The sequence below is a fragment of the Dipteris shenzhenensis genome, chromosome 6, assembly GCF_047967505.1.
Source record: "Dipteris shenzhenensis isolate YYH24624 ecotype China chromosome 6, Dip_SZ_1.0, whole genome shotgun sequence".
Taxonomy (NCBI): domain Eukaryota; kingdom Viridiplantae; phylum Streptophyta; class Polypodiopsida; order Gleicheniales; family Dipteridaceae; genus Dipteris; species Dipteris shenzhenensis.
In genome coordinates, this window is record NC_141601.1 from 36,828,748 (window position 1) to 36,856,087 (window position 27,340).

At 45.6% G+C, this 27,340-nt stretch overlaps 1 protein-coding gene across 3 annotated transcripts in view; it reads left to right on the forward strand.

The window, feature by feature from the left end:
- Nucleotides 1–27,340, forward strand: part of SKB1 (SHK1 binding protein 1) — a 114,971-nt gene that overhangs the window by 70,336 nt on the left and 17,295 nt on the right. For all 3 annotated transcript variants that reach the window (XM_087375574.1, XM_087375573.1, XM_087375575.1), the window contains exon 9: nt 11,668–11,752. In XM_087375574.1, coding sequence (XP_087231700.1) covers nt 11,668–11,752 — 85 coding nt within the window. The remainder of the gene's footprint in view (nt 1–11,667; nt 11,753–27,340) is intronic.

Here is a 27,340-nt window from a genome sequence, read left to right on the forward strand (position 1 = left end):
AGCAGCCTAGATTGAGTGTACCAGTTTACAGCAAAAAAACTAGGAAGAAGAGCCCAAAAGAGAAGGAAGAAGAGCTCATTTCAGGTTGTTTTTCGACACAAACGAAGTGGAAGTCAGATAAGTACTGCCAACTCTATAACATTTGACTTTTGTTGTAAAATAAACCTCTTGAGACTACATCAAGTCATTTCCTTGCTTTTATTAGTAAAAGAAAGAATGGAAGGGGAAGGGAGATATAGTGATGAACTTGTATGTTTTCCTCCATTACCAGAAGGAGAGAGGGATAGAACAGCACCTGAAGAGGATAGATTAGATGAGACTTGTACACATCTTGAGTATGATAACCCACGAATAGAATTACCTTCGTCTTTCCTACAAGAACCTCTTAATAGAGAGTTATTATTGCATGAGCAAGGTGATATGTTAACACCCTTGGCTCTTGATCCCTCACACATGGATTACAATCCTAATGCAAGGAGAAGAGAAGTAGAGGCTCCCATTGATAAGCTGGTTTCTTAGCCTAGCAACATGATTGAGCAGTCCATAATAACCAAAATAGGGACAAAGGAGTCTTGAATTCTGGAGATGAAGATTTGAATACTCCTTCGAAATGAGTCAAATTTCAGCCATGAGAGAATTGAATTCCCTAAATATGATGGAGCAAGGGAGGCGGATGAAATGCTTAATTGGATTCACCATTTTGAGCTGTATTTTTTCCATCAAGACAAGATTGATCAAGAGAAGCTTTCTCCTGCCATATTGCATCTACAAAAGGATGCTTTGATGTGGTGGTCTTTGTTACAAACGGGAAGAGAACCTATCCTTGGATGATGAGAAAAAAAGGCTGGTTTAAGAAGGTAAATGTTTCGGATGTAAGAAGCATAAGCCAAGGCATCCATGGCATAAATGTCCTATTCTATTGGCTAAAATTGCCTAGACTGATTCTGTGAAAGGGAAAGGTAAAGCATTCAAGCAGGAGGGTTAGACTTCTACCTCCTCGTCCTAGAAATCTACGGTGACTATCAAACCAAGATTGAATGCTATCCATTTATCCAACACCTTAGGTAGATGTGTGAATTTGTGAATGGACGTGAAGAATGTCTTTTATGTGAGCACAAAGAGATATTGAAGAGATACTGAAGTGATACTTCTGTATTTTTGGACATTTAACTTTAAGAGGAGCGGGAACTTGAAGATGAGATTTAAGTTCTGATTCAAAAGAGATTGTGTACTATCTAGAGAAGAATACTTGCAGATTAAAAGAAGTGACACAAATGTGGAAGTAATAGAGAAAATCGTACACAAGAGTAAGAGATAAGAGAGGATCTAGAAGAGGACTTTTGCTCATTCAAGTAGGAGGGAGCGTCATGACAAGAGAAATCACTATTTTGTGATTGATAGGCATTATTACATTATTACAACGATGCACCAATTTGATGGTGCGATATGTGTTTGTATTTATGATGGACACCGGTGAATCATTGAGTAGATAGGGCCTGTCGAGTTGGAGCCACTGCTTTAGACAGCACCAAATTTGGACATGTAACACTTATTTTATTAAATGCATCCACGTCTCTAGGTCCTAGGGGCAATAGAAAGAAAGAAAGAAAGAAAGAAAGTCTATTAACGTCCACTGGAGACTTAAAGGTCTATGGGACAGCAAGAAACCCTCTAGTACAATTGCTTTAGGGAGGGCGCATGGCAGCTCCCAAGGAGTGCAAAAGCGACCCCCATTTATTTAGAGTACCTACATAATAGTATGAAAGAGCAATCAGCCATACATCAGTTTAAGACTGAGAGTCTTTTGGTTTTGATTTAAACTCTCTGATTAGGGCTACGCCTTCACGGTAAACTGCCCATTTTCCATCCTTTCTGGCAGCCCTGACTTTAGCTAATTCAGTTGCCTTATTTGTGAGTTGAGCTTGTGTAAGTTCCTTAGCTATCCATACTTTGGTACCCTTCAGCTTGTAAGATTGTCAAAGAAGTTTGATTCGCATATCTTTTGACTTCAATGTAAGGATTGCCCGACCTTTGTAGTGCATAATAGAAGCGGGCTTGGAGTCGTCATCATCCTACTGATCATCATCCGTTCATTGAATGTTGGGCAAGCCTGCTTTGATCTTTGTCAATATTTCACTATAAGTGTCCTCTTCTTTGTACCAATCTTCTGGAAGTCCCCCTATTCTAATCTTCAGTGCATTATCACATCTAGCTTCGTGTTATTTAATCTCTGCTTGAATATCAGACTTACTTGCTTTGGTATCCACTTCCACAATCACTTCCTTCTTAGCCGTTTGTACTTCAATGTGAACAAGATCTTTGACTGGAGAGACTAGTTGTGAGGTAGGGGAGGAGTCCTTACAAGAATTTACAGCCTCATCAATTTCTGCATGCTTACTAGGCTCTTCCAGTATGTGAAGTCGAGCTTTTACTTTTGCTAGTTCCAATCGTAGCTCTCTCATTGCTTGCTGTAGATCAAAAATCTGATCCTGTTGCCCAAGGATGGGTCGTTTGGAGCCTTCTTGTTGATAATTGTGTGCATACGGAGAGGGTGTCATTGCTGCAACTGTAGAGTATCGAGTCCTGATGGAGGTTGAAGGAGTTGAGGGGGACTTGGAGGAGAGGATAGGCCAGTCCATAATTGGCTGTCTGTAGAAGCCCCTAGCTGAACCTAATCCCTGAGTTGGGTTGGGGGTTTAGCCCAACTCGGGGTTAGGGTTAGGGTTAGGTTAGGGTTTAGCCTAACTCAAGATTAGGGTTAGGTTAGGGTTGGAGGGGGGGTGGTTGTTGACGACGGGACTAGAGGGTTTGTTGGTGATGACGGGCTAGGTGGAGTTGGCGGCTGGCGGCGGTTGACAGTTGTTGGGGGCTGCTGGCTTCTGGCTTCTGGCGGCAGCTCTAGTAGTTGGTTAGCTAGGTAGATAGATAGGTTAGATTAGATTAGATTAGATAGGATTACATAGGTTAGGATTATATAGGTTGAGACAAACGACGGACAGGTTGAGCAGCGACAACGACAACCGACGAACGCTGAGCGACGGACGGACGGGGGAGGTTGAGCGACGGACGGACGGGGGAGGCTGAGCGACGGACGGACAGGGGAGGCTAGCAGGAGAGAGAGAGAGGCTAGTGGGGAGAGAGAGAGAGCAGAGATGCTGAGCGACGGACGGACGGGGGAGGCTAGCGGGAGAGAGAGAGGCTAGCAGCGGGGGGAGAGAGAGAGAGAGAGAGAGAGAGAGCATTGAATAGAGGTGCAAGGGTCATAGGCTAAGGGTAGGTCTAAATGGGAAGATGGAACTTGAGTGTCTCAAGGGACATTGATGAAGGGGTACTTCCCTTCATTGTGATCATTTGTAGCATTCTCTGTATCATCATCAGCCATCTGTCTCCCACCTTGCATATATAGGTCAAAAACAGAAACAAGTACTCTCACAAGGGCGCTCTTCACCAATTGGAGTAAATCTGCACCTTCACACCTAGTATATATGTGCCAGCTATGCATGATCTGCTGAAGGTGGTAGCCAAAGAAAATTTCCATGCCCCTGTAAGACTTTGGTTTTATATCCAGTCATTTTGAGATATGTACAAAGCAGGACCATGGAGAGCCAACCACCATACTAGCTGAAGCTTACAATCTCATAAGGGAAGAGTATTTAAGGCTTGCAATACATTCGTTCATGATTTAGGTCTCATGAGTACATTTCATTGTATCAAAGAAATGATTAAACCACACATCCATGTCAAATTTAAAGGGAGTTGTACATTTTAGGTTAAAAGAAGCTCCTCAAGATTGAGCTTTGGTAGATGTACCAAATGTTAAAAGAAGCTCCCCAAGATTGAGCTTTGGTTGATATACCAAATGTTTAATGCATGGTAGCTTAAGTTGCTAAATCAGCATATGAAGTGCTGGAGCTTCCTTTTGGAGGTGAGACATAACTCTCTGTTTTGTAAGTCTTGTCCTCAAATGAGGGCGAGCTTATAGATCTATCGAACGTGCTTGGTTGTTCTCACTCTTGGTGAAGCCAATTATGGCAGATCATTGCAGTGCCAGGTATGCTGGTTAAATCTTAAATAGTCAGAATAGATTTCGGAACCCGTGGTTTGACATGAAGAAAATGCACAAGGCAGTGATGAACTGACTAAATGCCTTTATGACCTGCAGCTCGATATTGCTCAAGCGCCAAGGGTTCAACATTATAGAAGCAGTGAGCCAAATTGTGTCCTTAAATTAGATGGAACATTGAGAAGTACATTTGGGAATGCATACTTGGGAGAAGTTCTGTTTAGCAGCATTTTTGTACAAGATGATGTTTCGGTTGAGTGCTGACTATGCACAAGACAATGCTAATTCTGAGTTACTGCTAGTCCTACTAATGAGTTGCGTTCATCTTAACTTGTCAGATGGGAGTTGAATGGACTATGCAAAGGAGCCAATGAAAAGGGCTTAAAGGAAAAACTAATCAAAAGGTCTATGTTACCATGCTGGATACGGTGGGTACTAATTATACGCTATATTACAATGAAGAAGAAAATGAACATGGGGCATTGAGGTGGCTTATATGACTGCATGGGTGCTGAGCTATACAAAGCTGTGGTTTCCAATGTGCATCAAGGAATGGTGGGATAGACAAAACAACAAATGATGACATGAAGAGCCTCTCTGAGAGGCTGTCATTTACTGGAAAAAGAATAAAACCCATTACTTCCAATGTGGGAAAAGGTGGATGTCAAATGATGAGGAGGTATGTGTCCATGAGCATAAGATTGCAGATGTCTGTGAAGATGCCTCTTGTTTCCTTTGGACACAATTTGGGATTCGATCAATGTGCTAACCGGCACTTGCAAAGGAATTTTGGGTGGGGTGCTTGCGTATAATGAACTCTAGAGTGAGTTAGTGTTCTGTACTAATAGCAGTGTGAAGGGGATTGTGATAGTACATTGACTTTGGGACTTCGGGACATCTATGCAAGCTAAACCCATCACTTATCACATGGTCATTACATTGGAATATATGCTTCACTAGCCCCTTGTGTTTACCACTCTTTCCCTTAGTCCCATTCAGCTTTATGTAGGCCATCTTCTCCCGGTTGTATTGATGCCCTTTGGGCCCTGGTATGTGCCATGTAGCTTTAGTTATTGGCACTTAGGTCACCTAGTACTTTTAGTGTCTTATGACACCTAGTACTAGTGGTACCACTAGGACACTAGGTCCTAGGGTTCTCTTTGATGTGATGGCTTCCACTTCTTGCTCCACTCCTATGCATCCTTTTGCTTCCGTGAGCTTACAATGATATCAGAGCACTTCCTTCCCGGACCTACTCCCTACTCCTAGCTTCCTACGACGTCAACTATCGAAAATTTTTTTCCTTTGTCCATAGAATTCCGTACGGCCGTTCATACATTGGGTCAGAACCTATCCGTAGGATTTTCGCACAGTTTTCGATTTCCGTATAGTTTTTGATTCCGTACAGTTTTTGATTTTCGCACATTTTCGTACTTGGACGCCCATACAGTTTTGTACCGGCCTTACTATTCCGTACATTCCATACGGTCTGGAGCTGACATTGCAGCAGATCTGCAATTTTTTGCTGACATTTGGGCCTTTTGCATTCGGGCTTCGATTTTGCAGTTTTGGGGCTTTTGCAGGACATTGGCAAATTTGGGGTTTTTCAGTTCATTTCTCTTCTTTTGGTTGCAATTTCTTGCAAGACATTGGAGCTTTGGGATTTGGATTGCAATTTCTTCTTCAGATTGCAGGACATTAGGTCACATTTGCAGATAATTGGGTCAGATTGCAAGACATTGTGCAAAATCTCAGCAAAATTTGGGGCTTTTCTGTATTTGCCCTTTTTTTGGCTTTTTTGCCCTCATTACATTTGGGGCTTTTGCCAGATTTGCTGATTTTTGCAGTGGTCATTGCCTAACATAGTCACATTTGGGTCAAATTTGCATTTGCCCTTTGATTTGGGCTGGAAATTTGTAGGACATTCACTTGCAGACATTTGCTGACATTTTTAGGACAGCCAGCTCTTTGCAGTGATAGCCTTGAGGCTTTTGTGTTTTCAGGTCTTTTCTTTTTAGGGTATCCCATTTGCAATGGTTGGCAACAATCATGATTTATTTGGCATTCTTCGTGAAGATTATAAGTTGGATGGCACCAACTACCCGATGTGGTCTTATCTCATGAAACATATTCTTGTTGCAAGGCATTTTTGAAACATTGTTTCTGGAGTTGATCTGAGGCCAACCAATGCTACAGTGGCTGGCTCCTACTGCTGGTCTCCCTGTGCAGAGGGTACTCCTCCTAATGCTTTATCCTCTAGCACCCCTGTTGCTGCTCCTTCAACTCAAGAACAAACAAGATGGGATGCAAGAGATGCAAATGCACATTCTTGTATTGCTTTATCATGCAAGAGAATCATTATTCCCCACATCCGGTCATGCAAGACAGCAAAGGATGCTTGGGACAATTTGGCTTCTCTTTATCAGATTCACAATGAGGCACGCACTGCATATTTAAGAAGGCAATTGCAGGAAGTCAGCATGAATGAAGGTGACTCTATGGATGCATACTTGACAAAGGTCAAGGACCTCATGGAACAACTTGCCAATATTGATGAGGTGGTGCCGAATTCTCAGCTTGTCAGTACCACATTGAATGGGCAGCCAGATACATATCAAGGGTTTGCTACAACCCTTCGACTAGTGGCCATGGGTAATCCAGACTACTACTCCTTTGATCAGTTAGTCACTTTGCTTTTGCAGGAAGAGCAAAGTCGTGCTAATAGGCAAGCTACTATTCTTGATCATGCATTTGCTTCACAGGAGACAGGAAAAGGCAAGGCTTCCAAGCCTATGGGCAAGCCTAAATATGTGCCTAACGGTGGCAATTCCTCCAATGCATCTCAAAACACAGCAGATAAGTCAAAGAAGAAAAGATTCGACTATTGTCGCAAGCCAGGTGTCGCAAGCCAGGGCATGAAATTTTAGAATGCAGAAAGCGCATTGCTTCGGAGAAAAAGAAAGTAGGATTGACAGTCAATGCCTCACATGCAATTGAATCCCACAAGCCAGCAAATGCCTCACATGCACATGCTCTTCAGGATGATGGGACATGGGCTGTCCATTGCTCCTTTGATCCCTCCAAAGTTGATGTATTCTTTACTGCTAATGATGCTCAGTCTTGGTATTTTGATAGTGGTGCTTCCAAGCATGTCACATCTAGCAGACAGTTGTTTCATTCCTTAGTGAATGCACCTCGAGGGGGGACTGTCACATGTGCTAATAATGCTTCCTATGCTGTAAAAGGAATTGGAGATGTGCAGCTAACATCCATTTCAAGCCATCCTGTCACTTTGACAAATGTTCTTTTTGTGCTTGGAATTGAAGTCAACTTGATTTCAATTTCAGCAATTGCGACTTCAGGTTTTAGAGTGATATTTAATGAATACAGATGCTTAGGATATGATCTTCGTGATGACAATGCCATAGTTCTCACTGGCACTTTGCAAAAGGGGCTTTATCACCTTGATCATCACTCAGCTACACTTTCTATTGAAGCATTTGCTATTTCAGATTCACAGCTTGCTGAAACTCATCTTTGGCATGAGAGAATGGGTCATCTCAATTATAGAGCTCTTGCCAAGTGACATTCACAGGGCATGGCAAATGATGTACCTCAAACTCACACAGTTTTCAAACATGTGTGTGAGGGTTGTCTTTTGGGTAAGATGCATCGGTTTCCTTTTCAAAAGAATTGTCCAAAATTCTCACAAAGGAAATTGCAGCTAGTGCATAGTGATGTCTGTGGCCCAATGAGGATAAATGCCATTGGGGGGGTACAAATATTTTATGACTCTAATTGATGACTTCACAAGATATTGCTGGGTATATGCTTTAAAAGTCAAATCTGAAGTGTTCTCATGCTTTCAGAGGTGGCTGAATATGGTTTAGAATGAATCGGGATGCAAGCTTGTCACCCTCAACACAGATAGGGGGGAGAGTATATGTCAAAGGAGTTTGATGCATTTTTGTCTTCACGGGGCATTGTTCACTCATGCACTACTCCTTACACTCCTCAGCATAATCCTATTCCTGAAAGAAAGAACAGGTCCACTATGGAGATGGCCAGATGCATGCTTAAGGCCAAGTCCTTGGCCAATAAATTTTGGCTTGATGCAGTGATGTGTGCCAACTATGTGCTGAATAGATCACCTACAAGGGCATTGAGGACTGTTACACCTTATGAAGCATGGAAAGGCAAGAAACATTCACTTTCACACATGAGAGTTTTTGTGTCTCTTGCATATGTCCATGTACCATCTTAGATGAGACATAAGCTTGATGATAAGGCAATCAATTGCATGTTTATTGGTCACAGCCAGGAGAGCAGAGGGTATCGGTTGTACCAACCAAATACTGGGAAGATTATTGTAGTAGAGATGTAATCTTTGCTGAACATTCAACTTCTCCTCTTGTGGATTGCAAAGCTAAGCCAGAAGTTGACATGATTGATGCCTTTAACTCTTGGTTACCTCTTCTTCCCTCAAGGGGGGACTTTGACCAGCAACATGAGCCTCCTGTAGGCCCTCCAACAAGCAATGATCAGCCAGCAACCCATGCTGATTTGCAGGCTCCTCTTTCAGCACAAAATGATCCCACTATTCATGATGCAGTGATTGAAGAAAGAGCTGTCAATAGACAGCAAAGGCAAGTTCCTAGATGGCTTCTTGACACATTGAGGGACAGCAAACAAGATCAACCTCTTGCTGCCCGGACAAGATCAGGGAATAGACAGATGCATGGTCATTTTTTGGAGTTTGCACTCCTTGCTACAGCTTGCAATGAAGAGCCTTTGTGCCATAAAGATGCTTTTGACAGCAAAGAGTGGATGGATGCAATGAGAGCTGAGCTACAATCTAAAGTCAAAATGACACATGGGAATTAGTAGATCTCCCTCCTGGCAAGCATGCCATTGGTACTCGGTAGGTCTACAAATTAAAAAGGAAATCTGATGGCAGCATAGATCGACACAAGGCTCGACTTGTTGTAAAAGGGTATGCGCAACAACAAGGCATTGACTTTGAGGAGACCTTTGCTCCTACCTCTAGGATTACTACTATTAGATGTGTCATTGGCATTGTAGCCCATCACCATTGGCAAGTGCACCATCTTGACATCAAGATTGCTTTTCTTCATGGGGATCTGCAGGAAGAAGTTTATGTGACACAACCTCCTGGCTTTGAGGTTGTTGGCTCTGAAAACAAGGTATGCCGGCTGAGAAAATCCCTTTATGGTGTGAAGCAGGCACCCCGGGCATCGTATGCTAAAATTCATGCACACTTACTGTCCCTTGGTTTTCAGAATAGCCCCACAGAGCCCACTCTTTATGTCCGTGGGAGTGGATCTGATTTTTTAGTGTTGATTTTATATGTGGATGACATGCTGATCATGGGCCCTGATACTCAGCATATTGCAGCTTTCAAGGCTGATTTGCAGCAAGCTTTTTAAATGTTAGACATGGGACAGCTGCACTATCATTTGGGCATTCAGTGTGCTCATGTTGAGGGGGGTATCATGATGTCATAGTCCAAGTATATTGGACAGCTCTTTGATCGTTTTCAGTTTGAGGATTGGAAGCCAATCTCTACTCCAGTGGACCCTGGCTTTATATTTTCAGCTCATGATGGGAGCCCACCATGTGATATCACTCTTTACCAGTAGGTTGCTGGATGTCTCATTTACTTATGCCACACCAGACCCGACTTACAGTATGCTGTATCCTAGCTTAGCAGGTTCATGCACATGCCCAGTTCACAGCATTGGCAGGCAGTGAAGAGAGTCTTCAGATATCTCAGAGGCACTCAGGATTTAGCCCTCTTCTATGGTGATCAGGGTTTACTTACCATGCATGCTTTCACGGATAGTGACTGGGCAGGGTGTCACATACCGGCAATTGTTTTTTGCTTGGCAATTCATGTATCTCTTGGCTCAGCAAGAAGCAACCAACAGTTGCCATATCCAGCTGTGACGCTGAGTACAGGGCAGCCTAGTAGAGTGTGCCTGGCTTCGACAGTTACTTACAGATCTTGGTATTCACCAGACATCCTCCACTATGGTCTACACTGACAGCCAGAGTGCTTTGGCCATTGCGCGTAATCCAGTGTTTCATGCGCGTACCAAGCACATTGAAGTTCACTATCATTATGTTCAAGAGCGGTTGTCAGCGGGAGACACAGAGTTGTCCTACCTTCCCACAGAGGACAACATAGCAGATATGTTTACAAAGGTTCTTCCTCGTCCCAAGTTCGAAGTCTTTCGACAGGCTTTACACTTGGTTCCCTTTGTTACATGATTTGGCATACCTTGTACATTCATAGGTGGCTATATCCTTTTGGATGAACATTTTCCGCCATGACCAGAAAATACCAGGTATTCTGAGACGTTTCCAGAATACTCCAGCCCATACCATGGAGGGGGGTTTGCAGGCCGTCTTTTCCGGGTCGTATTGATGCCCTCTGGGCCTTGGTATATGCCATGTAGCTTTAGTTATTGGCACTTAGGTCACCTAGTACTTTTAGTGTGTTATGACACCTAGTACTAGTGGTACCACTAGGACACTAGGTCCTAGGGTTCTCTTTTATAGTACTTGGTACTTTCATTTTCATACTAGTTGATGTGACGGCTTCCACTTCTTGCTCCACTCTTGTGCATCGTTTTGCTTCCGTGAGCCTACACTTTAGTTTTTCTTCCACCGTTCACTGGTGGGTTTACTGCAGCCTCTTGTTAATGCTTCACCTTGGAGCCTAAAGAGTTAATACCCTTGTGCTCTCAAGAGAGGTAGGCTTGCCCTTGCTTGAGAGTCCTTTACTCTCATAATGTGGGTGCAAAGGATGTGGTGAGCTCTCAGGTTCACTTCTTTGTCCACCCCCTCCCCCTCCATCTCGTTTCGCCTTGTGTTCTGGCAAGGAAAAATATTTCAATTGCTTTGGTGAAATCATGCACTCTTCATTTGGATGGTCAATGAGCAACTGAATTTGTTGCTGCATTCCAATTGGATACTAGTTTTCTTACTTGTTACTTCAGTCTTTTTCATCAGATATATTTTTTCTCCATGGCCCAAGGGGGTCACTTCTTTTGGCTACATTTGCGCTTTAGACTGTAAGGATGGCCATGCGGCTACCTAGTAAGTTTCAATCTTAAGTTGCATTGGGGTTAGACAGGTCACAACTCCTCTAAAACTATGCCAGGCATGTAATTTTGTGTCCTTGTCTGTTGAGCTTTCTTCTTCTTCCAAGCCACGGGAAACTTCTAGGCTAGATTTGGCAAGGCACACAGTTGCATCCTTCGATGTCCAGTGGGGATGGGCCAGGAGCATGTGATGCCCAATGCCCTAAGGCTTGCAAAATAAATAGTTGTTTCCTGAAGCCATAATATTTTCATGCAGCTTGCTCATATAATATTTTCTTCACATAATATGTTCATGCAGCTTGCTCATATCTGACTGAAATTTTTATGTTAAGGCCCTCATTCTTCTCAGTCTGAGGACTGCCTATGTAAGATGGCTTCTTTATCTCTCTCATAATGGGAAAAAGATACTTTTGGCAACTTGTATTCAATCTTTCACGGTGATAAAGTGAATTGTTTTCCCCCCTTTCAATACTACAGATAGCAATTGTTGGAGAATGTTTTCATCAAGTAGATGGAATGGAGTATGAAGGGTCTTGCCTGACCACTACCAATGGCTATGGAGGTATGCTGAATTTTTAAAATTAGGATCTTATGTTCATGAATTTTTGTCAATCTTTTTATTTATTCATTTTCTGAACTGCAATTTTGCCTGGAAAAGAATTTATCTTTTGGGTTTTGTTGGCCGTCTAAAATAGTCGTCGTTTTTGCTGTGATGTTCTAGTTTTGGGAATACCCTTTTGTGCTGTGTATAAACTTTTTCATGGTTTGTGCTCTCTTTCATAAGTCGTACAGGCACACTTTTGGCGTTATGATGTTCAATCTGAAGCAGTAATATCAAAACACCTATGTGAGGGTGTTGCTAGTTTGCAAAATGGAAGGAAATTTTGTTAAGACCTTTTTTGTGAGAAAGGTGAGGTAGAAACATCATGATGACACATTTGATGTTGGGCAGCGCAGATGGACTCAATGTATCTTAGCTCAGTTAACTTTTCGTAAGTAGAGAGCATAGACAAGAAGTGATATCTAAGGTAATGTGCCGCAGGTCTGTCGTTGGTCTGGGGAGCAAGAGCAGAGAGCTAGCACTGCCTTCACGAAGTCTCTACAAGCAAAGAATCTTGGCTTATGGTGTTGGGAGAGTGAGTGATGTGTGAGTATGGGAGATATTTTTGAGTCTGTAAATGTGAGCGATGTCTAAGTTTGTGAGCGATGTCCATCTGAGTCTGTGAGCTAAGCCGGTGAGTGATGTCTGAGTCAAGGAGCATGAGTCTGTTGGAGTCTGTGAGAGATTCCTTTCGAAGTCTGTGAGCATAGTCTGTTTGGTGAAGAGGGAGCGAGGTAGAGCTACATGAGCGAGTTTGTCTTCAGCAGAGCACTTTCGCTGATCCAGTTCCTCTCCCGTAGAATTTTTGGACCCTCGCACCCACACACGCAAATAGCTCTCAATGGGGTACTCAAGCAACAATGCTCCTTCTGAGTATGTCATTGGTGACAAAATTGCTGAGTCATCAAAACCCATTTCACAAGGGGTCTCACTACACTAGACTGTAATCGATCTCAACTTCAATCGCAAACCATATACCTGTAAGAAAATAATACAACGTCTGTGCTCAACAGATAACAGAATCTCGTACGCAAGAGAGAAAACAAGATAGTATGGAGAATCAAAAATTTGATTACTGTAGAATTGATACAATAGATGGCGCTGCCTCCTAGCCGTGCGCTCCTGTGAAAGAAGCTTCGATGGCGTGCTGGAAATAGTAGAAGACGGAGGCTGAATGCTAAGGAATCAAGGTTGCTATAGCCAGTGATGAAATGGGCTTCACGGGCTTGCTCTTATATAGCCACCAGTCGTAGTCGTTTAGGCTCAATTGGGTGACCGACCCAGTCCGCCCAAAACGGTCGACTCGAAATAGGCCACCGACCATACGATAGAACTGGTGCGCAAAACAGAGCAACTAACCTACGGTTGCCGTTCGGCCCACAGCCATCCGGGATCATCTGAGGCTCCAAACGGGCTTCGCAACCCGAGAGTGGGCTGCCCCGAGAAATGCTCCGTCTAGCCTCAGTGCGGTCAGTCAAGGGATGCCTTCCCGCACTTGCATGTAGCCTAGTTGGCGGTGTGTTAACTCTATCTGAAGCTGTCCAGCCATCAGGCCACACATGGTCCCCATTTGGTGTCTAAACCAGGACCTACCGGATAACTGAGCCACTCAAATGCCTTTTCCTCATATGGGGGGCTTACGAGTTAGTTGGTTCCGGCGTAGTTACACGAGAGTGGAGCATTGATATCTAACACCCCCCCTCAATGTCCACCCGCAAGTGAACTTACTTTTTCGGCCCAATGCCAAGTCGATGAAGATGCCTCTCCAGCAGGTCTCTTCCAAGTGCCTTCGTGAGGATGTCCACAGCATTCTCTGTAGTCGGACAGTACACTAAGTCGACCTCTCCATCCATGATCAGCTCGCGTACAAAGTGATATTGAATCTCAATGTGTTTTGGCAAACTCCCATAGGCAGCTGTGCAAATCCTTTTGCCACGAGCCGAGCCTTGTACTTATCCAACGTGCTGTCGGACTTGTACTTGATCCTGTACACCCACTTGGTTCCGATTACCTTACGCTTTGGTGGTCGATCCACAAGGTCCCAAGTGTTGTTCTTTATTATGGAGCCATACTTCGACTGCATAGCCTCCATCCACCTATCATCGCCTTGTGCCTCTTCAAGACACTTGGGTTCATCAGCACGGATCACTTCTGTCATCAAAGCATAGCTGATCAAGTGTTCCTGCGTCCTTCTTTGCTCCTCTAATCTCTTGGACCGGCGATGGTTCCTCCTCAATTGCTGGAGGTTCTCTGCCGTCCAAAAGCTGCTTTACCCACTTCGGGAATGGCCATTGCCGTTGTGGTTCTGCAGGCTCTTCTTCATCTTCTTTGTCTTGAATCCTCCCAAGTACCGTTGGGGGAGTTCGGTCTGCTGTTGGTGGCGGTACTGGATGGATATCCTGATCTTGGTTGTCTGGGAAGGAAGCATCCTCCTCCAATTGATGCGGTTGTTCTGAGAAGACCACATCGCGACTTACAATTACCTTCTTAGTAACAGGGTTAGAGACGGTAACCCTTCGCCTCTTCATTGTAGCCTAAGAAAATACACTTCCGGCTCTTCGGTTCCCATTTGGTCCAGAAAAGGCTTGCAGTGGAGTCATCTCGTTCACAGCCTTCGTGTAGCTACGATTGAGGATGTAAACTGCAGTGTTACATGCTTCAGCCCAGACAGTCTTTGGCAAATCTTTCCCTTATACTCCGGCCCATTTCGCAGATGATGCGCATCTTGCATTCTGCTACTCCATTTTGCTGTGATGTATGTGGCGGGGGTTTCTGCCTCTTGATTTCGTGACTTTTGCAGTAACTTTCGAATTCAGTCGATGTGAACTCTCCACCTCTGTTTGATCTCAGCTTCTTCACCTTCCTCCCCGATTCTTTCTCCACCATTACATGCCATTCCTTGAACCTATTGAAAGCCTCGTCTGTCGTCTTGAGGAAGTAAATCCATATCCTTTTACTGTAGTCGTCGATCAACGTCATGAAGTAGAAGGAACCACCCAAAGCTTCCGTCTCCATCTTTCCGCAGAGGTCGGTGTGAACGAGCTCTAGAGGAGCCTTTGCCCTGCTGGCCTCTTTAGGAAAGGGCTGTCGATGCTGCTTGCCCATCATGCAAGCTTCACATACATCGGGCAGATCTGAAATTTCTGGTAGGTCTGCAATCATTCCATTTTATGCATCTCCTTCAAAGAACTAAGGTTTAGATGACCAAACCTCTCATGCCACAGCTTAGTGTTCTTTACATCCGCTCGAGCACTGAAAGTTGAGAGTTCGTAAATGTTGTTGCGCCGTGTACCTTTACCAACGACCTTTTCTTGAAGATCCAGGATCTGTGCACCATTCTTATCGAATTGAACTTTGAGGTCCCGATCCGTGATCGCAGAAACGGACAACAAGTTCCTCTTGATATCTGGCACATTAAGAACATCGGACAACTGTTTTACAACTCCATCTGACTTGAGAGCAATCGTACCTTTTCCTTTTGCTGGACATTTTGCATCATTGCCGACTGCTATCATGATGTCATTCCCCACCGGCTGTAGAGAGGTATACCAATCCTTTCGACTGGTCATGTGGCGTGATGCACCACTGTCAATGATCCAAGGTTCATCTGCAGGTACATGAACTGCCTCCGTGCAAATCTCCTCAATTGCGACGAACAACTCTATGGGTACTACCTGCGCGCTGTTGCTACTCTTTCTTCACTCCGTTCTTCTCATCTGCAATCTTCTTGCGGCACTCATTCTGCTTGTGCCCTGTTTTGTTGCAATAGAAGCACTTGATCTTCTTCTTTCTCTTTTTATCATCAGAAGAAGATGGGTTATCAGAGTCCTTACCCTTACCTTTCTTTGATCCGGTCCAAAAAGCCGAATCTTCTCCAGTCCTCGTCTTTTGACGCATCTCCTCCTCCAGAAGCATCGTGCTGAAATCCTCAAAGTTGAGGGGCGGATTTCTGTTCTGCGTATTCAGCACCGTAACAAGACCGTCGTACTTTGGTGGGAGAATCCGTATGCACCTTCGTGCTAGATTCTCGCTGGTGATGGTGATGCCAATCGCAGTCATCTGATCGCGCAGATTCTTCACTCTGGTGATGAACTTCTCTGCCGCTTCAGACTCATACAACTTTTCATTCGCGAGTTGAGTCTCCAGATTTTGAATCCGCGTCTGATTCGTGGTCTCGTACTAATTTTTCAAGACCGTCCATGTCTTCTCCGTTGTGGTGACATGTTGAATATGACAGAATCACTAACACTGCAGACAATAGAACACAGTGCATCTGCATTTCTTCTTGTCCACGCAAGAATCTCATCCGCAGTTGGTACTATCTGTTGTCCTGCATTGGCTGGATTCGGTCTTGGAACCGGCCTCACGTCCACCCCAGTAGCAGTGTCCCAAAGCTCATATGCGCTTAGGATGGTCTTCATCTTGAACTTCAAGAGAGGATAGTTAGAGCCGTCCAACTTTCCACTTTCGCCGAACGGTGGGATTCGCAGTCTTGCGGGCTGGGCCATCTCTCACAATCTGCTCGCAAACAGAAACACACTACCAAATCTTCCTGCTAGAGTTCAGGCTCTGATACCATGTAAGAAAATAATACAATGTCTGTGCTCAACAGATAACAGGATCTCGTACGCAAGAGAGAAAACAAGATAGTATGGAGAATAAAAAATTTGATTATTGTAGAATTGATACAATAGATGGCGCTGCCTCCCAGCCGTGCGCTCCTGTGAAAAAAGCTTCGATGGCGTGCTTGAAATAGTAGAAGACGGAGGCTGAATGCTAAGGAATCAAGGTTGCTGTAGCCAGTGATGAAATGGGCTTCACGGGCTTGCTCTTATATAGTCACCAGTCGTAGTCGGTTAGGCTCAATTGGGTGACTGACCCAGTCCGCCAAAAACGGTCGATTGGGGGTCGGTCCCGAAATAGGCCACTGACCATACAATAGAACCGGTGCTTAAAACAGAGCCATCCGGGATCATCTGAGGCTCCAAACGGGCCCCGCAACCCGAGAGTGGGCTGCCCCGAGAATTGCTCCGTCTAGCCTCAGTGCGGTCAGTCAAGGGATGCCTTCCCGCACTTGCATGTAGCCTAGTTGGCGGTGTGCCAACTCTATTTGAAGCTGTCTAGCCATCAGGCCACACATGGCCCCCATCTGGTGTCTAAACCAGGACCTACCGGATAACCGAGCTACTCAAATGCCTTCTCCTCATATGGGGGGCTTACAAGTAGAGTTAGCTGGTTCCCGTGTAGTTACACGAGAGTGGAGCATTGATATCTAACAATACCTTGGCCTAGTGAAGAGATCCAACGACTCTCCTTACTCATATCCGTCTCTATTCATTGACCTCCATGCCCAGTTGCTTTCCAGTCCGCCCTTGTGAAATCTCATCAGAGAAGGCCTCGTGGGGCTAGTAGTCGGAAGGAATTGGGAGTGTCAATTGTTGGTCGCGGCATGCAGAGCTTGCCCTCGGCACTTTCGCCACCCTTCATATGCAACTTGGAAGCTAAGATAGTTCGAGACTGTTCGGAGCTACTTGGCCTTTGAAAAATCAATCAACGTGTCACCACTCACTTGACCACCCGAGTTATTTGGATCGCTCTTTCCTCAGAGGACAACTGGCAGGTGCAAATGCGATACTATTTGTTCAAGACAAAGTAGCAGTGGGCCGTATTGTGGGCCTCATACCCACTCGCCCTTGGCACTTTCATCATCCTTCATAGACAACTCAAAAGCTAAGACAGTTTGAGAGTCTTCAGAGCTACTTGGCCTTGGAAAGATCAATAAACATGTCACTGCACCCCCCAGTCATTTGGATCTCCCTTTCTTTAGAGGACAAGCAAATAGGGCCTCACTCCCACTCGGATTTGGTTTAAAAGTGGATTGTGGTGAGCTCGGTACTAAAGAGCGACACAAGAGACTTATTCTCCATTTTAAGTGTTTCAACGACATTGATCTTCTCTTGCAATGATTTAGTGACCTGAAATGGTAAAATTGGGAGCTGCTGATGTCACCATTTGGGACTTCTCCTAAGAAAATGAAGAGTAATCTTTATTAGAATTGACTCCGGTCAAAGAATGGTGAAGTTGGTTAACCAAAAATAAGTTTTATTGTTTTTACTTTTGCCTTGCATTGGTAAAAAAAGAATTGCGGCGGGGACGCTCACAAGGGACTAGAAATAGTCCAAGAACTAGAATGCATGCATCTGACTAACCTTTAATGTGTTAAAGTGTTGGTATTTGTTTGTGGCAATGTGTTCCTAGGACCAAGATGAGTGCAAAAAGGCCCTAGAATTAGGGGAAAAGTAAAAAAGCGCAGGTCCTACAAGGCAAAAAGCACCAAGATGTGGGCGCCCACTTTATGGAGGACCCCACGGGGCCAAATCAACAAGAAACTCCAGCGCAATTTCCAAGAAAAGCCCCCGAAAGCTGGTTTTAGGGAAAGCTCTGTAGAGAAGTGGTAGGGTTTGCAGTGGAGCGATCAAAATAGACGATACTCAGACACAACTGAAGAACGGAACTTAGAAAACATAGTGCCCGTCGGTATTATGAAAAACTGAATACAAGAACCTCAAGCCGTCGTGTCTCAAGGACTGTGGCTGAGGCGAATCGGAAAGATGATACCATGTAGAGAAACAGTAGAAAAGATAGCAGCAGAGGGAGCGAAACGCAGTCCTCCGTGTAGCTCGATGATGACGAAGATGATGAAGGGCTGGAGCTGCCCTGGAAATGGCTGGAAACAGCATGCTTTGAGGAAGGAACCTTTAGGCTATCTGGAATAGCAACATGATGAAGAAAAGGAGCTCATCTGGCTGTAGATTTGGAGGTGTATGCGCAGCAGAGGATGAGGAGATGTGGAAGCTTGTCGGCAGTAGTCTGGAGGTAGGAGAGGATGGCAACAGATGAAGAGGAGAAGTGGAAGCTCATCGGCAACCACTCAGGAGCAGATCTGGAGCAGCAGCTGGAGGTCCAGGGCTAGATCTGGAGGAGAGGAATAGAGGGGCAGAGGATGGAGCAGGCATAATAGCCAGATCTGGAGCAGGAGGGGCTGCAGCAAAGGATGGAGGAGGTGAGGAGCAGCTGCAGGTCCTGTCACATGAGAGTGAGGGGGGTAGGGACTGTTTTATAGGCCTGACCTAGGAGGTCGGCCAGTTCCAGGTTGGCCAGACCAGCTGGTCGACTTGATTCTGGGCGATAGTTTGTAGGCCAGAATCTAGGTCGGCCAGATCTGGCCCAAATCTGGCCGACAGCCTGGCCCTGCTGGCTGTTCTTTTGGCTGCCATGTTTGGTGCCTTTTGTGCCTTTGGCTGGCCTTAATGCCCCTAAAATAGGGATTGCTGATAGCTGGTATGTTTGCCCCGAAAGTGGGGATTATAGTTGCTTAACACCCCCTCTCAATTGCCAATTTGGAGGGGCAGACATTGTGTGCTTGGAGCTTCGTGTAGAGATGTTGACGGTGGTGGTGGCTATCCCTGCGAAATGCCCAGGAGATGCAATGCAAAAATGCAGAGAAGGTCAGAAGAGGAGTTCCCTTGCAAGGGAATTGTTCACTTCCTCAAGTGCCTGAGTTACACGTATGATCAGCCGAAGTAAGAACACTGTGAAGCTCGAGAGAATAAGCCACCCCCTCTCACCGCCGAAAGGTGGAGGAAAAACAAAGGTAAAGAACAAATATCTCGTAGCAGCACTGATAATCCAGAGATGGTGGGATTTCGCCAAAGGAAGAGGTCGTAGCTGAACAGTGAGCCAGTGTGTGCCCGATCTTGGACCTCGGGAGAGAGGAGTCTATCCCCGCCTCCATGAATGTAGATGATTCAAAACAACAGTCATCAAGACACATCTGAAGAGAAAGGGTCCCGCCTAGGGAGAACTTGTAGATTCTGAAGTCGATGCCGATGGAGATCTGGTAGAGGTGAAGGATCATGACCTCCTTGTTCGAAGGAATGGGGAGTGTCAAGCCTGAAACCGAAAAGGGAGGGAGGGATGGGAGTAGAAGATGGAGGTTAGAAAGGGAGGGAGGGATGGGAGTAGAAGATGGAGTTCTCTCCCGTAGTGTGCAGTGGAATGAAGAGGAAACTGATATGTTCATAGGAGTGATGCTCCCCGTACCTATGGCCTCCATGAAGAAGTAGGATCTTTAGATCACCAGAGATCTGGGGTCTTTAGATCACCATGGCTCTGATACCATGTAGAGAAGCGGTAGGGTTTGCAGTGGAGCGATCAAAATAGACGATACTTAGACACAACTGAAGAACGGAACTCAGAAAACATAGTGCCCGTCGGTAATATGCAAAACTGAATACAAGAACCTCAAGCCGTCGTGTCTCAAGGACCGTGGCTGAGGCGAATCAGAAAGATGATACCATGTAGAGAAACAGTAGAAAAGATATCAGCAGAGGGAGCGAAACGCAGTCCTCCGTGTAGCTCGATGATGACGAAGATGATGAAGGGCTGGAGCTGCCCTGGAAATGGCTGGAAACAGCATGCTTTGAGGAAGGAACCTTCAGGCTATCTGGAATAGCAACATGATGAAGAAAAGGAGCTCATCTGGCTGTAGATTTGGAGGTGTATGCGCAGCAGAGGATGAGGAGATGTGGAAGCTTGTCGGCAGCAGTCTGGAGGTAGGAGAGGATGTCAGCAGATGAAGAGGAGAAGTGGAAGCTCGTCGGCAACCACTCAGGAGCAGATCTGGAGCAGCAGCTGGAGGTCCAGGGCTAGATCTGGAGGAGAGGAATAGAGGGGCAGAGGATGGAGCAGGCATAATAGCCAGATCTGGAGCAGGAGGGGCTGCAGCAAAGGATGGAGGAGGTGAGGAGCAGCTGCAGGTCCTGTCACATGAGAGTGAGGGGGGTAGGGACTGTTTTATAGGCCTGACCTAGGAGGTCGGCCAGCTGGTCGGCCAGTTCCAGGTTGGTCAGACCAGCTGGTCGACCTGATTCTTGCCGACAGTTTGTAGGCCAAAATCTAGGTCAGCCAGATCTCGCCCAAATCTGGCCAACAGCCTGGCCCTGCTGGCTGTCCTTTTGGCTGCCCTGTTTGGTGCCTTTTGTGCCTTTGGCTGGCCTTAATGCCCCTAAAATACACTGCCTAGGGAATCTCTAGTACAGGGGCTAATAGCCACGTGTGGGGACTATACAACCAACGAATCCCTTGCGGAGTGAATATGTAAAAAACTCCTACAGGCCAAGCCTTGCAGAAACGTGCACGCCTCACAATAGTCGCCCTAGAGCCCGGGGTCCCACGAGCGCAAGGTGTAGATGATATCCTACTAGATGGCGACCAAGGTAGCCAAGGGTGGAACCGCATGCTCACCCATCACCAAACTACAGCGAGCAACCCAAATGTTCCATGTCATGACACTGGCTACTACCTCCCACATGCTATCCTCCGGAGGGGAGTGAGGATCCGAGCTAGTAGGAGGAACCGCTATCCTCTAATGGTCTGATCCTGTATCCAGTAAGCTGGAGAGACGTCATCAATCTGGAATGCGTGACCTCCCTCAGTCAATTAGGCTACCATCCCCTAGGTGTAGTGCCTCTAAAGGCTCTGCATGCGGGTCATAATCTTGAGGGCTCCCATCCAAATCCGTTGCTCTACGACAGCTCCAAAGGCAGTGAGGGATCGTCTCCAAAACTCCAGCAAAGCAACAGTGACACTGCCCCTCCACTTGCATCTACTCCAACGACGAGCCTATGGGCAAGCCTCCGTATGCGGCTAGCCAGTAAACTGGACCCCATAGGCGTGTCCAAAACCTGGCTCGGGCACCCTCTAAGCCACCCAATGCCTCACCCTCAAGGGATCCATGTTGAAGAGTCCATCTAAAGCCTCCTAACAATCTATGTGGTATAGGAAAAGGACACCTCGTCCACCTGCTCCGTGAGGCCCACCCTGGAAGGCCAAAACCACTCTCCCATATCCCACTGGACCTCACTTAGGGGCCCACCTTCCTAAAGCCAAAGGCGCCATGTGGGGGCATTCTGCTCTAGAATATTGGGGGAATCAATGTGCCACTCCTTCCCCAATCGGCCTACAACTCTGATCATCTGCCAATGAGTCCCATCCAGGCCCCCATCCATCTCTGGGTCTCTCTCAGTGAGAGCCTCAAGCAAGCCTCCAAGCCCTACATGGAAGAAACCAGGCTGCTTGCTGTCTCACTGGATCATCATCCTCAAGGGGACCCCGGGCGGAGAAAACTAACCCAACTAATAGTTATCCATCTACATGCGGAGTCCCTCCCACCAAGACTCAGGGATGGCGAGGTCGATCTCCCTCATCCGTTGCCCTACCCCTCGCATATGTGCTATGGCTCCAAGCCTCACTATTTTGTATGAGGTTTTTCAAGCATTAATAGAAGGTTCCTTTCTTTGCAAAAAAGAAAAAAGGGCGACCACATCCAAGAGACCGCCATCTAGGGGAAATGAGTCTTCCTTCTCTAGCCGAGTTTTCCGTCGCTACCTAGGCCCTTATGGAGTAGATCCCCATCTTCCTTGGCATGCACTTGGTCTTCTTCCTACCTTGGTACCAGTGGTTGATGACATGGAGACAACGCACCGTGTGTTGAGGTTTCCAGTAATGTAACGCTTCTTAGGGTTTCGAAGGAGCGTAGAACCATTTTGTCTTCCATCGGGGCTTGCTTCAGAACGTGTTGGAATCTACCTACAACATTCTTGATCCTTGCGGATAATGGTGTTCATGGCTCTAGGTTGATTATAGAATTCTGAGAGTCCCTGCTTGAGGAGTTGCTTCTAGAGACCCTAGGCTGAGGCGAGTTCAGATAGAGGGTTTAGTAACCTCCCAAGGTAGTGTCTCAGGTGCAAACAAACAGGGCCACGGGCCAGAGCTTGTCCTCGCAGTGTAGGTTGCACCTCCTCCCAGCCTCGATTAGGCCAACATTGGGATAGGCGAGGGGATAGACTTGCGTGCACATACAACATTAGGAGTAGTCTCAATCCCTTGGGTGGAGCCATCCAAGGGGGGTCGGACTTGCATGGATAGCATGAAAGCAGGCAAGAGAGGCCCAAAGAATTGAAGACGCCATGCACATCGACGATAGTAAATGAGCATGAGGCCTCCATCATCTCTCCCCCCCCCCCCCCCCCCCCAAAAAAAAACATGCGTGCGCGCGCTCACTCACTCAGGAGGAGCAAGCATAGAAGGCCCCCTCCGGATGTCCTCCGACGCACCTCAGGGAGATGATCATTTGATAGATTCTCTCTTGTCAGCACAAGTTTGTCAGCAAGCTAAGGACACTCCTTCAAGGCCTTATGCTAGAGAGGCACCCTCCTTGTTCCTCCTATCACCATCATCCCTACCACCCCTCATCCTTGCGTCCAAACCCTCTCTCCCCACCTCCAGCTGCCCGCCACCCTCTAGTCATCCCCCCCGGTCCGATTTCCACCCCCCTCTCCTCTTCTCTTGCCTCCTAGTGATCATCCTTGCCTAGGCCAACTGCTCACCTTGGCTAGAGCTCGGCTTTCTTGTCTCAGTTTCAGACCACCTCTTCACCGAGTCCGGGCACTATAGTCGCAATGCCGACATAGGAGACTTCCCTCCTTTCTCTCGTTTCTCGAGGCCGAAGGGCCTCCCAGGGCAACCCTTGCTGAGTGAGTTTTGGCTGTAGAACTATCTTGATGTTTACGCCATCGTATTGGAAATGTCAGTTTTGATCTTGCAGCCTCGCAAAGAGGGTTCTATTGGAGTTTTTGGGAGCAGTTCCCGTTCCTTCAGTGACTTTAATTTCACAGCCATATGAGAGGAAGGATCAGATTTTCCGCATGGTGGAGGAGTGGTTGGGCCAATTGGGGAAGGAGATTCGGATCACCAATAGTAATATTGCCACCTTTTAGCTCCCTTTCTTGAGAGACAGATGAGGCTTGGACTTAGCAGCGCTAAGATCAGGTTGGGAGTAGCTGTGATAGTCTACACAGAACTACTGCATTAGTAGGCTGGGATTAGAGATGTCCTTCTTGATGTAGTGGGCCCTAAAGGTGAGCAGTGAGGCAGTCATGCCTCTGGTGTGCTGTCCTCCACTGAAGTTCTAGAAATCTATGACTGTCACAAAAGTTTCCACTCATTGTACCCCCACCCTTCCCATGAGTTGGACCATGGTGAGTTAGAATGAGCATGGCATACACAATCATGCACATTAGCAACCACAACGGCTGACACTTGGACATGAATTACAGTGAGCCTTGGTGGGGTGGTTGGTTGACATTCCATGACAAGGTTTGTGTTGGCCTCTACTTGATTGAGATGAGATGACACAGATAGATCCTACTGAGGCAGATCAGGCAGTAGCAGGAGTGGACAACATTGCAGGAGACTGCCTCTTTGAAGAGGGGTATGGCTTTGGACCACTCCCATTTTATCCACTTCCATGACCAGGTGTGTGTTGGGGTCTACCTAATTGAGATGCAACGACCAGAGAGACCTTATTGAGGCAGATCAGATAGTAGAAGGGGTGAACCGTACCGTAGGACACTGGGGTTGATTGAGTACAAAGACATGTCTCTGACTTCCACACATTTTAGTCAGCACCAGGACATAGCGAGGTGGAGGAGAGGAGCTAGCTGACATGAGGATAGAGTGGATCAGTGGGAAGAGACGACATGGAGTTACAGAGCCAGAGACGCAGAGACCACACATGATATAAGTACATGACTGTGGGCTGATCTCAAGGAGGAAACCCCTCTAATCCAAGCATCTGAGAATCCAAAGCGTAGACGAGTACCTTCCAGGAAACCCCAATTTACTCTGTGATAAGCTTTCTTAAGGCCGAGTGTAGAATGGCTAGCCTCTAGCTGCTGTGCCTAACCCAATGTGAAGCCTCTCAAAATGAGAATATACTATCAAAGATGCTTTGGCCCTGAAAAAAACCCGTCTGCATATCATGGAAAGGTCTCAAAGGATGGGCTGCAAACACAGACTGATAGCTTTGGCCAAAATTTTGTAACACGTATCAGGATCCCAACTCATTGCCTATAGTTGGAACCACGTGCCAACAACTATGGTGGAGGGCTATACAATCAGCGATTCCTTTGATTGGTAAGAGAGTAAAAGATGTTTGGAGGCCATGCCTTGCAAAAACACTCCTACTTTTTGGCCACCTTCCTAGACTCCTCCATGCCGTGCTGGCTGCCAAGCAGCTTGCAGTTGTAGATGATATTTTTGACGAGGGCCAAGTCACGATGTGGGTACAATGATGCGGATATGGGTCCATTGATGTGGAACTGCAGTCCGGATGTGAGATGACTTGAAATTTGGGAGTGAACGTCCAAAATGGCTTGGCAAAATTGGTAATGAATGACGGAATTCGGACTAGACATAGATACTAGAATTGAAATCCAGGAATATACCTTCGGATTTCGGCAATGAGCTTTCGGAAATGGAAATTGAGAAATCTGGAAATGCTTCCAAAGAACAAACCAAAAATCTGGTAATGTGCATTCGGAACGTGGAGTTGATGACCTCTGCATCACCGGTGACCCCGTCCCTGTGAGAGGGGGCCTTAGTGAGTCCCATCGATGAGACTGCTGCCACTGCCGTCTCGTAGCAGGAGCTTGCAACTCCGAACCTATAGATGGTTAAATTTTGCATGCTAAGGTCATACTTCATGTATGTCCAACTGGTACAAACCTATTTAAAGTGCTTATTATATCTCTCTGGTAGTCCTTTACTCTACTTTATTATTTCTCGAAAGTGATAGTATAACCCCGTCTCCCAAAAGAGGAAACTGGCAGTAAATTCTTCTTAGTCCTTGGCAATAAAGGGCATTTGGAAGACATAAACCAATTCCATCAATTGATGGCGGCAAAATTTTTAAAACTCCCCTCATAGAGTATAAAGAATTGTTGGCACAAGATACCCTCTTGGCAGAGCAGGTTGTCAATCAGCAAATAAATTTTGTCTAGGAGAGATGTGCCTGGAAGCCCCACTGTGAAAATACTGGACTGCACCTGAAGCATCACTCACATTAAGTGAAGTAATCTCATGATTTAGCAACTAACAAGTTCTCCACTATAAACTCCACATGGAATAATTGGTGCCATCCAATTTACATCCAATTTATTCTCATGGGCCAAAAGCCAAACACATCTCCTGGGATTCTAAGCCATCCTCAAAGATGATCTTGAGGCTGAATTAATATTTGCAAGACATCAAAGTAGATATCTCAAAGCTGCAGGGCGCCAAACTTTGCAACCGAAGGCAAAAATCTGTAAATGCCCAAATGCCACTGAATCTGTCTGCAAAATGTGCAATCTTCTACAAATGTCTCCCAATTTCATTGAATCTCCCTGCAAGAAATCAACCCAAATTGCCAATATCTACATATGACTGAATTTGATGCAAAAGATAAAAAATTCTCAGGCTGAAACAACACCCCAACAAAAGTAAAATTTGCACGAGACACTAAATTAGAATATCTTAAAGCTGCAACTGCCTGCCAAATTCCCAGGCCCCCAAACACTGCAATTGATGGAAAAAATCTGCAAATGCCTAAATGCCACTGAATTTGCCTGCAAAATGTGCAATGTCTTGCAAACATCTACCAATCTTACTAGATCTACCTACAACAAATCAACCCAAACTGCCAAAATCTACAAATGAGTGAAATGGAGGCAAATGCCCCAAGTTTCTCAGGCTGAAACAAAATTAGAATTTGCAAAAGACATTGAAGCACACTATCTCAAAGCTGCAAGTGCCTACAAAATGCCCTAGGCCCCCAAACACTACAATGGAAGGCAAAAATGTGCAATTATGCCCAAGTGCGAGTGAATTCGTGTGCAAAATGTGCAATGTCTTCAAATGTCTACCAATCTCACTGAACCTACCTGCAACAAATCGATCTAAACTACCAAAATCTACAAATGACTGAATTTGAGGCAAAAGCCCCACTCACTCAAATCTGAGTGGAAATTTTATGTTATACAAAATTAGGGTTTCCTTGACCCATATTTAACCCTACCATCACCTTGCACTCCTCAAACTTCCTGTCACCAAATAGATTGATAAAGATATCAACAATCTACTTATTGAAGTATTTTGTGTGAATTAATATTTTCCTTGATAACAAGAAATTGCACATAATGTGCTTGTTGGTTAGATGGAACATGGGTTCTTTGCCAAACATTACACTTTCTGTTATCACAAAACACAGTCGTGCAGTCATTCCATGGCATCAAAATTCTCTAAGAAGCCTCAACTATGTGGCTTCACATATTTCCATGCTAGATTGTAGTCCATTTGAATGTAACATTTTGTTCCTTTTCCTACTCCAAATGACTACGCTTGATCCAAATGAGAACACATACTTGTAGTAGATCTCCTTATCGACTAAGCCAAACAAGTCTACATCTGTAAGCAAGTACAGGTTGTTCATCTCCAAATTGTGAGGTAAAGCTAAGTGAAAGGGGGCTGATTTCTCCATTCTGTTGCTTCCTTCTGCCTTCAACAGCTACATATACGACACTATGGATTCTTACATTGTAATTTTGTTACTTTCAATACATGAATGTTTTAGAATAAAAAACCCATCAATATTGTGACAAGTGTAAT